This window comes from Phalacrocorax aristotelis, chromosome 21 (genome assembly GCF_949628215.1).
Source record: "Phalacrocorax aristotelis chromosome 21, bGulAri2.1, whole genome shotgun sequence".
Classification (NCBI taxonomy): Eukaryota; Metazoa; Chordata; class Aves; order Suliformes; family Phalacrocoracidae; genus Phalacrocorax; species Phalacrocorax aristotelis.
Genome location: NC_134296.1, coordinates 8,407,429 through 8,423,594, shown reverse-complemented (window position 1 = coordinate 8,423,594; position 16,166 = coordinate 8,407,429). Strand labels below are relative to the sequence as shown.

Sequence of the window (16,166 nt, the reverse complement as noted above, 5' to 3'; positions counted from 1 at the left end):
CTCCCTACCTTGCAGATACGTTCACCTTGCTTTTATGGTTTTTAACTAACCTGCCTGTCTTAGAGCACTAACAGTGCTTTGTAGTCCATACGGGCTACCTACCGACCAAGGTGGAACTTCAAATGGATGTTGGACAGTGAAGCTCAAGCGCAGTTTGGCATGCCTACATGCCTGGTATTTCCACAGCCAGCTGTCACAACAGCAGTGGGAGCAGAAGTTGTGTACATTAAATAAGAGTGACTAAATGTAATCTGCTTCCTACCTGTTCCATCCTGACCCTACAAACTGACTACTGAGGCTCTGCAGTGACAGCAGCAGTCAGTTCTCACAGAATCACAGGTCGGAAGGGACCTCAGGGATCATCTAGCCCAACCTTGTTCCCTGCTATGCCACTGGCGTATGAACTCCATAGTTCCAGAGGCTTGGCATTTCCCATCCGTGCTTTCGCAAAAAGCTTACTTGGAAACAGGACGATAGCGTGATTTTTCTGTCTGTGACAAACACTATCAGAATTGGATCATTACACACCATTTTCCAGAGAGAATAGGCCCTTGGTTTGCAGTGACGATCATTATAGAAACAACTGCCTAAAACAGAGTAACGCCTTGTACCCGAGTCATGCAAAATCCAGCGCAGATGGTGGTGTTGATGGCCAGGCAGTAGGCACATTCCCTTTTCTCCACGTGGATTATATACTCAGAAGGAGCACAAAGTGATGCTGTTTGACCGAAAGTCAGGACGAAGAGGAGAGACATCGCGAAGAAGGGACTCATGCTAGATGGGGGAAAAACAAACAAACAAAGCAAACCCTAAAGTAAAATTAGATGTACCTTCCAGCCCTTTTCTCAGAACTTGACAAGAACAGTTGTGATAGTCACAGACTAGGAGTAATCTCAACTTTTTTAGCTACAGCCTGACAAGTTCTTTCCAATCTCAGATCTTTAATTGAAATAGTACTAACCACAAAAAAGAAGGGTAAACAGGCCATTAACAACACACAACAAATGCACTTTTCCCCCCACTAAAGCATGGAATTTTTCACTAATGAGTGATAAAATGCTGACACAGAAAAATAATAGGAGCTAAAGGATTCGAAAATGCGACACGTGAGAGAACATGAGCTCTAGAATTAACGAGAGATGCTAAAATAATGTCACTGGTCTAAAAATAATTTTCTAAAGAAAACATCTTATTAAGATGTTTGAGAGAAAAAGAAACAGCTGTGCATATCAGGCATACCACTGTATTTTTTACTTTTCAGTTGGCTTAGAGGCACGATGAAATGGGAACACTGCCAAGAATTAAATCACAGATTCAAGCAAATCACAAGAAGAACATCAGCAAAGAGTTCAAATCAATGAATCCCCACTTTATCTTTCTGTTGAGCTGACCTCATTTCTCAGACCTGCTGGGGGATCCCAAAAGCAATGCTTTGATTAGCTCCGAGACAATTCCAGGGTCTACTCTATAGCCTCTAAACTACGAACTTTAAATGACAGTGTCTACAAAGATATGGACATCACCCTGCAGTCTCTTCCAGCTGTCTGTTTCCCAAAGCAAGCGCCATTCATTGCATAGTCTGGTTTACCCTGTAGCTGCAACAACGTAAGTCTGGAAAGACCAACCTCTTGTCAGCTGAATTCTTCCCTATTACAGGAACCTGATTCTGCCTTGAGCTGGGAGAGGCAGTGACCCAGCACAAGCTCTGTGTGTGCTTTATACTCTCCAGGCTAATTCCAGGCTGATCTTCCTGTTTATATAATTGCATCTGAATTGCTGCTTTCTTATCACAAAGTCATCTATTGAAAATTCATACTGAACCACAAAGCAAATGCGATAGGAACAAATGCTTCCATAATAGTCTAACCTGGAAACTGGAGCTGGAAATCTAATTATTTTAACAGTCATTCTCTTCTCGGGCTTTTAAACTAACCACTGCTTTAAAGAAGTTATTATTGATTAATTTAGCCACTACGTAGGGTAGCAACATAATGACAGGAAGGCTAGAATGGAAATGGAGTTATCTCACATACGACTAATTCTATACCCATGTTTTGCGGACATTTAATGAAGTCTGGTTCGCTCCGTTTGCTCGATACCGGTCAGGCACAACTGAGAGATGCAGTGCTATACGCATAAAGTAACAACTCTCAAATCAAAGCAATTGCTCCACAGTGTGGTGAGGTACAGCCTGACTCACCTACTCAAACAAAACACACCAAGAAATTATCTGGCCTCGAATCTTCTGAGCAAATGTTGAAGTAATAAGCAATAAACTCTGAAATACTAACTGATGGGGAAAAAACTTTTAAGAAACCACTCCTTGTAGCACAATGAGAAGCAAAAAATTGCACAAACACCACAGAAACTGAGATGTCCACAGATGAGGGAAAAACACTTGCATTTAGAGCGTTGTGGAACACCTGGGAGGAGCAAAAGTAAGAAACAGTTGAGTCAGCATGCATGTCTCTCAGTGATTCAGCATAAAGCCACTGTCCTTTACTGCTTTCACCACTGTCCAGACAGCCTTCTCACTATGCTTATTCACTGCAGCTCCGTTAACACCTACCCTTTTGGTTAATCACCTAACTCCCATTTGGACTTCGATATGATATATGTCTCATGCAGATGAACCACATTCTTGATTTATGGAGCCATGAGAAATATGATAAAGTTGAGCTTGAGCTGGTAAACATGGTTACTTTGGGCTGTTGGAGGAGTGACCCAGTCAGTCCCGACCGGCTTTTAGCTGTTTCCTGAATCTCCTTTCCTAGTGGTTCAGACTTCCGCACACAGCTTTTTTGTCCTAGACAAATTCTCCAAGGGTTTTTTCTGATAATGTGATAGAGTTCTGGTTCGACTAAGACTAGCCAAATGCTTTCTGTTTTCATGGACTCTTTAATTATGGGTTAATTTCTGCCATATAACTTCTCAGGAATTAAATATAACTCTTTCTGGCTTAAGGACATGAGCAGAGCATTAGTTGTACTCTCAGTAACATCTGTCCATCTACACTTAGCAACGGAAGTGTAACACTGTTATTTTGCTACTACTCCAATACATTATTTAACTCCATATTTTGCTGACATATTTTAAATGCAGTTAAACATACAGGCTATATGAGCATACACATGCATACACTCATATGTAGATAATATGTACGCACACTAACACATTATATATACACACATATACACTACATATATATGTATGGATTTGGTTGTTTAAAACTTTAATCTCAGAAAAATAATGTTTGTTCTGGGAAAATCTTGAAGAGTATTTCAAAGAAGACAACGATCCTGAAAGGAAAAGGAAACAATTCATAAAACTAAATCCTGGAGAGGACAAAAAGTGCCCAAAATAAGAATAAAAAATGGCATTCCTAAAGCAAGAATACCCCATGTGACCCGTGCATGCATAGCTGAAGTAGGTACAGCTGATCCTTTTCTCTAAAGATTTCACAGTGATTTGCAAGCACAGCTTTAGGCAATTGGACCTGTATTTGTACACACTGGTTCTGACAGGAAAACCCCCACATCCAGGTTTAAAATGTCCTCAACATGTCCTATAAGAATATAGGTAGAGGACAGACCAGAGTATTGAAGGCATATATCCTTTGCTGCTTCAAAGTGCTAATATCTCCGATTTGAGAAAAATGGGTGTAACTGGGGGGGAGAATTCAGATTAGGGTAAAAAAGGATTAAGAATTTGCTTTAAGAGGATTTAGGGAAATGCTGTCTGTAAACATGAATAGAAAAGAAAAAAATTACAACAGTGCTTGAAAGTCTGTCATAGCAAAGATGAAAAAGAGAATGCAACAATAAAAAATATAGCAATTAAAAAAACAAACAAACAAACAAGAATCTCTATTAGAAGTGAGAAAATGTAGAAAACTCACATGGGAAACTGGAGACTACAGTAATGTCCAGGGACTTCACTAGATGAAGACAAGGTGTTGATGCAGAGTAAATGCAGAGACTTCAGTAATTACACGTGCATTTGAAAATGTAGTGGCTGAACAACCAACACACATATTTGCAACAGAAATGATTACATAAATGGTATAAGGGATAAATATTTTAAAATCAACATCATTAGCTAGCTAATGCTAATTTCAACAAGTCTTGGAATACTGAGGACATTTCAAAACATTAAGAAAAGTGCTAATATTATACATATATTTAAAGAGAGAATGTTGACCCAGGTAACTCTCAGCCAGGTAGCCTGACATCTATCCCAGATAAATCAGGTAAAATAACAGAAAGATGATACAGGATTTGAGCAATAAAGAATTAACGGATGAGAACATAATTAATGCATGTTAAGATGGTGTTACATAAAATAGGTCATGCCACACCAACCTGATTTCATTCTTTGAGGTGATTACAAATTTGGTCGTTAAGGCAACTACATAGATGCAACGTCCTTAGTTCCATCTGTCCAGAGCCCTACTGTCATGAAGATTTAGAGCTATTAGGCAGTTCAATGTGGTGTATGCTGGATGTTGGGAACTATTAATCACTGGAGCAGGCAGTATAATTTTGGCAGTGCATTTATTTACTGCCGCCCTTTTACCAAGCCTCTGAATGCACTGCAGTTCATTACAGAAACACCTGACCAAGTATTAGGAACGAAAATTCATTTATCTGGAAGCACAATAAATTAGTCTGAGTGGACCTCGAGACTACTCTGACTACTGTTGCCCATACTCGCGTTAGCTCCACGCTGATGTGGTCACAGAACCTCTTGGCTACTACCTCTTCTTTGCTGGCATTACGTTAGCTTGCCCATATGTCAGAGACGCACTAAACATCACCAAAGTGATACACATATTCACATCTCTTCAGTCATTTACACAGGCTATTATGCTGGTAGGAAAACTTTTTCTTGATTGTCCTTCTGGATATGACCGTAGAGTTCATTACTATTGATGCTCTGAACACCTGATGGGAGTGAGATCCCACTACCTACTGGGAGCAGCAAGACAAAAGACTGGGGCAGGACATCAAAGTCCAGTGTGGCAATCTATGAGTGCCCGAGTGTTCTTTCATACAGTTTCCTAAAATCCATAGTTAAAAGTCTGATGCTTATGGATCCATTTCTTTGGCTGCCCCGCTGCTGACCTGCAGACTATTCAGTAATAGAATTTTTTAATGTGCTTTTACTGCCATCAGCTTTGTAGCCCTGTTCTGGAACAGCCAGTTAATTATTTATCTTTAACCTTTCTGATAACTAAACCAATCCATTCACTGACATCAGTCATTTTACACTTTCATTAAGTGAAAGACAGTATGCTGATGTTCTACAAGAAGTGTTTTAAGTCATCTCTGTAAACAGAATTTAGTAATCATAAAATTCTTGGGTTCATTACCCAGGAATCTCTGTAGTGGGTTAGAGGAATTCAGTACATACCAGAAGCTTATATGTAAAACTAATTTAATAGGATTCTCTGCCACCAAGCAATGCCTAAGATAAAAGCAGGAACAATGAGAAGTTATCACACATTATTCCTACACACTTCTCCCGTTAGCAGTACAACACAATGAAAACTTTGTGATCTTATGAGCAGGTTAACTTATAGAGCAGAGTAACTCTTGTTTCCACTGCATATAGCACTGTGGATATTAAAATAAAAGCATGCCCATGCTTGCAAACGACAGAGAAATAGAAGCTCTGCCGAGGAAAAACAGACAAAGCCAATCAGCTTAGTATTCTGGTAGAGGAATTACTTCCAACCCCATCCTGTTGCAGACCTCCACTGATAAAATGAAATAAGATCCTCATATGCTGGCGTAGAAACAAGTGGTTTTGCCAGGTTTTGCATTTAAACAGACCGTGGCTGCTGAATTTTCAAAGCTAATTGTCTATTGCAAGTCTCTCTGTAATAGCTTGAAATATACCTCTCATCTCTTAAATTCATGGATTCACAGATGACCGCTCTTTTATTCTTTCCTAGGATTAGCTGCAGCATTTCCTATCAACCACAGATTAAAACAGCAATTCTCTTTGTTGCACATAATATGCCAACAATCTCCATTTATGGTCTGAAAATACTTCAATAATCCTATTTGCTGTTTGGCTCATATGATAGACCACTTTGTATTTGGTTTCATTTCTTTGGGAAGTGCTAGATATTTCTGTTATTCTAAGATATACAATCACTACACTGAGGACAAAATTTGGAAAAACCCAAACAGCAGCAAAAACAAGCCAGAAGCCTTCTGCAGTATTGTCAAGGATGAATGACTTTACCCATCCAATTTCATAACAATGCTAAGGCGTAAAAGTCACAGACACTTTTCAGTTTCTAAGGGTTGTATTGTTCTCCTGATTTGACTGGCAATCTGATAAGCAGTCAGTAGGTAATCAGACAGGACCTTCACTGATGAAGATCTGGTATGGAAACTTGACACTATACATGACTTTTTTAAGATCAGAATTTAAGCTAAGTGCCTGTGCTCAGTGGGAACACTGGGGTACGTTTCTGTTTCTTGCAGCCTTTGGGCATGCAGTCCTGTCAGATGCTGCTCTTCCCCAACATGAATTGCTCTCTTACGCAGTCTTCATGCCCACCTGAAAAAGAAGTGTCTACCACAGCTTGACAGACTGTCAAGCCCACCAAAGTGAATGCCTCCCAATAAGGAAGCCACCCTAAGATTTCAACTAACAATTAAAATGACTGTAAGGAAGGAAAAGGGAAGACTCTTTGTCCTCATGAACCCTGCCCCCCCAAGATACTCCTGGTAGAAGCAAGGCAGACTAAATTAAATACTTTGACATCCAGGGACAGAAAAGGTTGTAGGAATAACACTCTCCTTTGTACTGCCTTTTTTCTTACTAAAGACATTTAACTCCTGTAGCAATTAAAAAAAAAAGTCCTTTTAGTTTAGAAATTTAAAGGAATATTATTACTGTTTTAGAAATTGTTGTCTTTTATAATAACTATCACGCATACCTGAGGATTTAAAAAAATGTATCTTTTTAATCAAGATTTTAATATCTTCCTTACATATGCTTCGGGAAAATTGTTTAAAGCAATTCTTCCAGTACAGTGTCCAAGCCCGAATAAGGTGCTTTTTAAAGCCACTGTGAAGCAAGATCAGCAACTGCTGACATGAAACATACCCCCTCCTTTCATATTAGAGTCAGTTTCAATCAAGTGAGGTCAGCACTAGCGTGGCTACACCGACTGATCTCTAACCCCAACACAGCTTCACTGCTTTCCATCGAGGCACTCCTGTGTTTTCCCCAGCCCTTCAGGGAGGGTATTGGAGAGCCTGAAAGAACAGGCACATGCTGAGACGCTGGATCTCCTACTCAGTACTGCCTGTGAGTACACATGCTCCTGCATTTGTCAGCTTGGGTGAGTCCTAAAAGTGTGATTGTTCTTAAGATCTGTTTTTACTTTCCGCATTCTATTTTGCACTCTACTCTTGCACCTTTTAAACAAAACAAACTTTTAAATACTGTTTGGAAGTAACTATCAGTAGTGTCGAGTGACAATTACAATGTACCTGGAAGTGTTGCATATGCTAAGCCTGCACAGTAGTTTTAAACTCTGGCAGCCATTACATTCTTCTTTTTTAAGATACAAAATGTGGGTTTTCTCAAGTTGTCAAAATAACCTTTTGGTCTGATTTGAAATACTTGTAATCTCGTATCAAGTTTTGTCACAATTCTAGAGTATTCCATATCATGACGCAGTACATAATAAAAACCACTGTTGCTACAATATGCCGTGCATTTATCAACAACAAAAACAGACTAAAGAGGTATATTTTTGGGCCACTTGCTGGAGGAAGGCCTTTCTTTATACAGTGCTACCAGAAGGTACGAGTCTCTTGCTGAATCTCTCAGGATTATCCAGTACAGAAGTTAAATATAAGTACTGGATAATAACAGGGGTTGGAACATTTATTTTAAAAATTCAGCTTTTGAGTAAACCCTCAACACTCTGTACTAATGAAATAGCAAGCTAATAATTTTGAAACTTCCTGTGCTTAGTAAAGCCATGATGGACAAAGGATACTGACCGGACATTGGAATATTTAATGAGAGATCCAAGATAAGCATTAGAATAGGTAAATGCTCATTATTTGCATTTGCAGATTTAGAACTGAATTTTCAATTCAACTTTTTAGGTTTTCCCTCTTCTGCTTTTCTTTTAGGCTGTGGTAACAAAAAGGTGTACTAGAAAGTTATGACCTATCATATAGAAAAAATAATTCCCAATTTAAAGCGAGAGTCCAGACCAGAAATTTGAGATCAGGCATTAAACAGATGGCCAAGGTAACTATTTAAATTGAATCAGCTCTTTTTCTAATACCTACATTTTACAATCTATGGAGCCAGGGCTACTCAGTTATCCAGTAAGTAAATTCAAGGAAAACTATTATTTGTTCCCAAAGCAATTCGGAAAAAGAGGAAAGAGCAGATTACACAAAGACAAAAACCCACTGCTAAACAAGAAAAGTGGGACAATATATGAATAGAATTCAACCTATGCATTTTCCAACCCTTTTCTCTTATTACCTTATGGCAAAGTACTTTGTTCAGGCCAAAGATTATATATTTCTTATAAAAGAGGCCATACAAAGACACAGAGTAGATCTGGAAAAACAACAGCAACAAGTTTTGTACCACCCAGTATTTCAGCTAAAGTCAATCAAACCAAGGTCCAAAATGCAGCTGTCAGTGGGAATACAAAAAGGACCAGAACGGATAGCAGCAGCTCCTCTGCTTTAATAGCCACATCACATCTGGCACGTGTTGCGTGTAACACCATTCACCACACTAAGAAGTCTTCAGGCATCACAAGGCTCAAGCTGGTTGTCACTCAGCCACCTCGGTTTTTGTCATGAGCTGTGAGTTAAGCACCATCAGAACTGCTGAAACCAAGCAATCAGCTTTTCACATCCATACCAGTGAGCATCCTTGAGGCTCCAACTCCAAATCATCCAGCCCAGGCTTCAGTCAGGTGTCACTACATTTGACAGCAGCATTTCCTTGAATTGCTGGGACCAGACCCGTTTATTTTAGTTGAAGCCACAGTACAGACGAGGAGCTGTACCTAGAACTTGATGACAATGTAGGAGTTTGAAGGACTAGGATGTAGCATTCTGTGAACTGGGGGGTTGAAGAGGTGAGAGCAGGAAAGCGAGAACATCTGCCTTAGAAAAAAAGGAAAAATAGTTAAAGTACTAGAGAAAAATAATATTGCACACATGGTAAACAAGGATGACAGGAAGAAAGACAGCAGATGTGGTAGGCCAATGCACTGCTCACCTTCCTTGAAGAAATATTAGACAGAAAAGGAACTAGAGAACAGTGTTAGCAGTATTACGAAGGAAAATAATAATACATACCAACATTTCCAAATACTTGCTTTAAGTTAAGGTAACCTGATCCTAACAAACTTCCTGTTGGAAGCTGCAGGTCCTCAGCTGCTCTGTTGAAAGGTGTAATAAATTGGTATCTGCAGTTGTTATCAATTAAATTCTTGCTCGGAAGACATATTTACCTCAGATGCTGAAGGCCACATCCTCCTTAAAACTGATTAGTAAAGAATCAGAGTAAAAAGAAATGTGACAAATATATCATGGATATATATTTCACTGCAAATAGCATTGAACAAAAGGAAGTAGTATCTTTGATAACATAATTGATAACTACATTTATTGGCACAGGTTAATATACGTTTTAAAACCTTGTGAAAATGGCATTTAGAAATAAGCTTATCTTGCTAATACTTTTAAATAAAGCACATATATATATGACATCATATATATATAACTTTACTTGTAGTAAATGGGACTAGACGATAATAAATATCATGGCTGATGCCTGAATACAGCCTTTAAAACTTTAATAAAATTCCACAGATAAAAGCATCAATATTCACTGCTATGAATAGCTGCTAACTGGCAGCTTTCAATTTTTACTTTTCTGAACTGTCTGCTACCTGAAGGATTCACACGTAAAAGCACATTCATTTACTAATTTTCATTTGCTTTTCCTATGCACACTGGATTAATGCCTAACAGAGTTGTTCATATTTTCAGTTTTATTTACGATATATAATCCATGCACAGAAACAGGCATAATCTGAGGCAAATATGTTTTTACATCCTTCCTAGTTGATTACATTTCCTGTAAGTTTCCTATAGTGGTACTAACGGTATTTTTGTCATTTTGCAGATGGTTTATACAATACACCACATGACACTCTCATGATATCAGGAGGATTATATCATGCACCAGATTTACAACCCTGCCACGACAATGAGGTCTTAACTGATTACTTACCATTTGAGTCTAGATGTGGGCAGTACAGACTTGAATTTTTTACTCGCTCAAGTAGACTCTTCTCCACCTTAAAGACGTTTTAATTACCACAAGACTCACTGCGAAATGCAGAAACTCTTACAATATTTAACTAGCATTTCTAATTCTTACTTCTTAATGTTCTTGTAATTTCTTCTCCTACAATGTCAGATATTGTACATATACCACTATACTGGAAATCATGTTTGGTAGGTATTAATTTATTTTTTATGTAGAGTGTCAGTGAACAATCATTTAAATCCTATTGTTTTATAGTAAGGCATTCAAATATCACATTCTGAATTAGCAAACTGATGAATGTGGGTGGGCTAGGCTTGATGTCGATTTTGAGTCTTAACTTCAAGATTGCAGAATTATAGTTAATGGATCTATATGTGAGCCGTAGCTGAGAAGACTAGACAGTACAAGTCTCATTATACTCAGGAACAACTAGAATTTTTAATTTTGATTGCTCAGTAACTAGCTTAGGAGTTGAGTCTGCATATCTGTTGAAGATGTCCACAACAGTGACAGCCAAAATCAAAAATATGCCATCTTGAAATGAAGTATCAAACCTTGCCAGGTATTTAGACCTTGTATAAAACACCACCCCTATTAAAATAATTGACAAACTGCACATACACGTTGCGTTTCTGGTGACTGCATTTTCTTTTTCCTGAAAAGTAGCTGAAGAGCTATTAGTAAGTAATGTCCCTAACTAAGATGAAGAATAGCTGACTTTGCATGACATTCTCTCTATCCAGTCAAAAAAAAAAAAGTAATTAATGTATCTGGGAGAGGTTTAAATAGATTATTTTACACTACTTACAGTAAAATTATCTGTCTTGTAAAGACATCTGGAATTTCTGTGCTATAAGCAGCTTCTCTGTTCTTCGTTTGGTCTAATTTACACTATTTAAGCAGATATATTATAAAAACTCAATATTCTGCAAACATATGAAATATCTTCCCAGGAAGAAAAGTCATTCTGACTTCTCAAAAAATTTGCTTGCATAACAGATTCAATTTCCAAATATGGAGAAAAAACCCAGTATATTCTTTCAGATCTTTGGAGAATATTTGTCAGTTATATGCAATAAAAAGTCATTATCAATCTCACTGCTCAACAGATAAGGCATAAGGAACCCAAACTACTAGCCTATACATAAAATTGCTACACAAAAAGGGTGAAGTACATATGTTTTGCTACCCTCTTCAGATGAATCCAGGGTTTTGATTTTTCATATTTTAAGATGTACCTGTAGTTTTCTTGTAACCACTAGGCTCTGGAGCAGGTTTTGGTTGTTGTTGTGAAACCAAGATTAATCAAGGATTAACGCAGAACTATATGTTATCCTAAACTATTCTTGCATGTTCATGGCAGGGGCTGTTAGTCCTTAGGAAGGCTGCCTGGTGACTTACACCTGTATTCTAATACGTAACACAACAACATCTGGTCCCACGCTTTATGTTTCAGGTAAACGTTTTAATGACATCTTAACATTGTTTTTACAATCTTAAAACACATGTGCATATTTTATTCCTTATGAAGCTGAAATCTTTTTAAACTGAAGTCATTCTATTGAAAATTCCATTTTAAAAGTTTCAAAACTGTTTTAACATACTGAAATAGTAGCTACTGAAAACAACACAGTCTAAAAAGACAGTTCTGACATTTAAAAAGAACAAAAAAGCAAGACAACTTCAGGTGCATGCATTTTAACAGCTTCAGTATTTCTTTCACCAAATAGTACTCTTTTGTGAATTATGTATTAGGAAAAAGAGAGTAAATTTAGAAGAACAAAACTGAATTTCCTTAAAACCAGTATTTCTAATGCCAAACTTTTTTATTCTTTTTGAAACAGCTTTCTATGTAGTTATAATTATTTCTAAATGTTAAGATGGGCTAATTTGTCTCCCGACTTTTTACAGCAAAGGGAATGAAATGTAGAAAATGCTCTGTATGTTGATGTGGTTAGGTATCAATAAAGTTTATGTGTGTAAAGGAAATGAATGTAGTATTAAACATACTGAGTATGACAGAAAAATGCAACAATGTACTAACTCTGAGAGAACAATAATACTGTGCTTGTACTGATCAAATAATGCTAGGGCACTAGTCACTTCTTCAGTTTAAGTAAAGAGCTTTTCAGATTCTTTAATTTTTCTTTTCCTGTCCATTTTAGAAACTGCAGTCCATCCAGCCTCTCGCATTTTTCTCATGGTTGTAAGTTTCAGTACAGACCCTGGAGTTTTCACGTTTGATGTAGTTGGTTTCTAAGAAGAAAAATAAAGCCATCCATTAGTTTCTATAACCAATTTGATTAACTGTTCATTTCGATCTGAAGAAAATCTAAGGTACCTTTTTTGGTGTCACGGCATATAATTGTGAAGCCTGAGGATAATCCGCGTACAATTTTTTAAACATTTCTTCCTCTGAGACTATGCTCTTAAATTAAAAACAAGTAAGTTACTTAATCACACTATATAAAAAGATATATTTTCTTTCCCCCTAGGAAAAAATTAAGATGTTACTATGAAGCCTCGACAGGTCAATAAAAACAACGTAAAAAATAGTTATAAAAGTTTATATATATTCTTGTATAGTGGTACTCTGTCATATACTTACTAATTATGTATACATAAATACAATATCAGAAAGAACCAATGAAATAAAAATATAGACATAAATATTGTCTTGGATACAGAACCTCATATACATTCTTAAGATATAGCAGTATGCATAAAGAACTGTTAAGTACACTACTTTTACCAGGAGGTCACTGTGTTCAGAGCTATCTGATGGAACATCCAGCTGCAGAAGCACTTTTTGCTTCTTCCTCATGCACTGTTCTGAATGCAGATTTCTGCTTTCACTTTGCAGTTTATTTATTGGAGGAGTCTTTATAATATATGTCTGGGAAAGAAAAAGATGCTATTTAAAAATAAGTTTTCAGTGGCAATTATAGAATCTAAAACCAAACTCATAACACAGTTTACAGTCTGAGTATCCAGGAAGACACTAGAGAAATGCTGTGGAACAATTATCTTTCCATCAAAAATGTGAAGCAAAGACACAAACAAAGAAAAAAAATTCCTGGTTTTGTTGCCAAACAAGGAGAATGAACACAAAACCATGGAAGAACTTCATTTCATGGCACACTATATCTAACTCCTCTTCAGAAATTCATGTTACTCTGAACTGTACTCACTGCATGCAGACTATAACCAACATCTAACAGAACGCCAACAACAAAACTGCAGGAAAAAGCGTTCAGAAAGACATTGATATTGATATAAAGAACAAGATTGTTCTTACTTAAATAGTCCTTCACTAGAAGTTAAACTTCTCAGAAACACTGCAATGGAACAACGCAATCCTTTTTTAGAAAGGACAACATAGAAATGGTAGTTGATTCTATGGTTAAGATATAACTATCACATGTGAGCTTCTGACAGGGTAGCAGCATAGGTTTTACAGTTACGATGAAGCAGTCAGGAACAAGTTAATTTTTACAGCTACACCAGCTATTTTTTGTTCTATAGAGAAAAGTATGCCTTTACAAACAGACAACACTTTTAAGACTAAGTAAAGGAATTCTAGAGGCATTATTAAATTCAGAGTCCCTCCAGGACAGGAATTTTTACTGATCAATGGTAACAGACTAAGTAACTGAGCAAGAAAAATGACACACAGTGGGAGCCCTTACACAAACTGCTTTCTAATATGGCTGTGGAATACTTTTTTTTTTTGTTGTGGCTATCCACCTTTTAAATCCCTGCTTATCACAACAAAGAATAAATAAGCATCTACAGAGAAGTAAGAAATACAGTCAGAAAAATAGAACAGGAACAAGTCGCTATTTTAAGTTACAAACCTTTAATGATGAACTACCCAAGGGACTTTTTGCAGATACTGAAGGAGTTTTTTTTTTCTCTTCCATCATGTTGACTTTTATAGGAATATCATTTGGAGAATTTTTATTTTTTACATTAATAGATGCACAGTCCAGATCTAAATGAGCTTTAGGAGTCTCAGAAAAATGAATTTGTATTTTCTAAAATTAAAAAAGGTTTACATTAAAAGCATTTCAATGTCTTTTGTCAAGTGTACATAATTTAGCATGGAACTTCAATTAGATTGCATATGTATAAATATTACCAAATTCTGAAATCAATTAATGATAAGGTTAAAGTTACCTTGTGCTTCTTTTCATTTTCAGGAACCATATTTTGGAAGGGTTCTTTTGCAAGACTCTCCTAAAAAGAGTTATGTAATAGGAAGTAAATATTTTAATTCAGTTGTTGAAAATCTTCCTGATGTATTACAGAACACAGTCCAAAATCAAACTCTATTACAAAGTTCACACAAATATATGACTCAGATTTAGTCAACCTGCAGCATTCAAAAGACATTAGTTTTCTATTCAGTTTCATTTCTATACAACTTCTCCCACCTCTGCTAAGGAACCTCCATACCATCCCTTTTTAATGAGAAAATAGGATACCAGTTTTATCACAGCTGTATTTAAAAAAGAAAGAGCTCTAATTTCTAGTTATTATTTCATGCAAGAAACTGGAAGCATTCTTATTTATTGACATAAATGTTCCTTTGCTGTCTTTTTAATTCTATTTTGCATTTCTTTTGCCAGCTGAGGAATACTATAGCAATCACATCACAGAATGGTTAAAGTTGGAATGGACCTCTGGAGATCATACAGCCTAACACCCCTGTTCACAGCAGAGTGAACTAGAGTAGGTTGGTCGGACTGTGTCCAACAGGGTTTTGCAAGTTTCCAAGCATGGAGACTCCACAAGCTCTTTGGGCAACCTGTTCCTGTGTTTTATCACCCTTCCAGTAATAGAGTTTTTTCTTGTGTTTAAATGGTATTTCTTTTACTTCGTTTTTGTTCCCATTGCCTCTTGTCCTTTCACTGGATACCACTGAGAAAGTCTCACTCTGTTGTCTTTACTCCCTCCCATAAGGTATTTATACACCCTGATAATATGCCCCGAGCTTTCTCTGCTTGAGACTAAACTATCCCAGCTCCCTCAGTCCCTCTCTTTTGTCACATGCTCCAATCCCTTCACGATCTTCATGGCCTTTTGCTGCATTTGCTCCAGTATGCCCGTCTCTGTCTTGTACTGGGCAGCCCAGAAATTGAAATAATGCTCTAAATGTGGTCTCACCAGCGCAGAGTATAGGAAAAGGATCAGCTCACTTCACCTGCTGGCAACTCTTCCTGACGCAGCCTAAGCTGCTGAGCACATTTCTGGCTCGTGTTCAGCTTGATGTTCACCAGAACCCCAGCACTCTTCCCGCGAAGCTTCTTTCAAGCCTGTCAGCCCCTAACCTGTACCAGTTCTGAAAGTTATTGCTTCCCCAGTGCAGGACTTTGCATTTCCCCCTGTTAAACCTGATGGGATTCCTATTTACCCATGTCTCCAGCCTGTCCAGGTCCCTCTGAAAGACAGCATAACCACCTGCTGTATCAACCTTTTCTCCCAATTCTGTATCATCTACAAACTTGCTGAGGCTGCACTCTGTCCCATCATCTATGTCATTAATGAGGATGTTAAACAGTATTGGACCCAGAATCGACCCCAGGCATATGGGGTCTGGCCAGTGACTGGCCTCTGGTTGGACTTTGTGCCACACTAACTGCAATCCCTTAAGCCCTGCAGTTCAGCCAGTTTTCAATCTACTTTACTGTCCAATCACCTATCAGTTTGCCTATAAGGATGTTATGAGAGACAGTGCTGAAGCCCTACTAAGGCTGAGATAAACGACATCCAGTGTTCTCCCTTCATCTGCCAAGTCAAGTCATCTCATCATAGAAGGC

The 16,166-nt window shown here is 37.6% G+C and overlaps 2 protein-coding genes across 3 annotated transcripts in view; both read right to left on the bottom strand.

The window, feature by feature from the left end:
- The window catches only part of TSHB (thyroid stimulating hormone subunit beta), a 37,824-nt gene extending 28,810 nt beyond the window's left edge, over window positions 1–9,014 (bottom strand). The window contains exons 1-2 of one of the 2 annotated variants that reach the window (XM_075115821.1): window positions 8,923–9,014; window positions 612–774 (exon numbers count right to left, since the gene is read on the bottom strand). In XM_075115821.1, the coding sequence (XP_074971922.1) occupies window positions 612–774; window positions 8,923–8,957 (198 nt within the window). In that variant the 5' untranslated portion in view covers window positions 8,958–9,014. Of the gene's footprint in view, window positions 1–611; window positions 775–3,898; window positions 7,917–8,922 lie in introns of those variants that run through there. The other variant, XM_075115822.1, reaches the window with a different exon arrangement.
- Window positions 8,027–16,166, bottom strand: part of SYCP1 (synaptonemal complex protein 1) — a 30,919-nt gene continuing 22,779 nt past the window's right edge. Inside the window, exons 27-31 of the mRNA XM_075115823.1 lie at window positions 14,524–14,583; window positions 14,202–14,381; window positions 13,097–13,240; window positions 12,686–12,772; window positions 8,027–12,600 (exon numbers count right to left, since the gene is read on the bottom strand). Coding sequence (XP_074971924.1) covers window positions 12,457–12,600; window positions 12,686–12,772; window positions 13,097–13,240; window positions 14,202–14,381; window positions 14,524–14,583 — 615 coding nt within the window. The 3' untranslated portion in view covers window positions 8,027–12,456. The remainder of the gene's footprint in view (window positions 12,601–12,685; window positions 12,773–13,096; window positions 13,241–14,201; window positions 14,382–14,523; window positions 14,584–16,166) is intronic.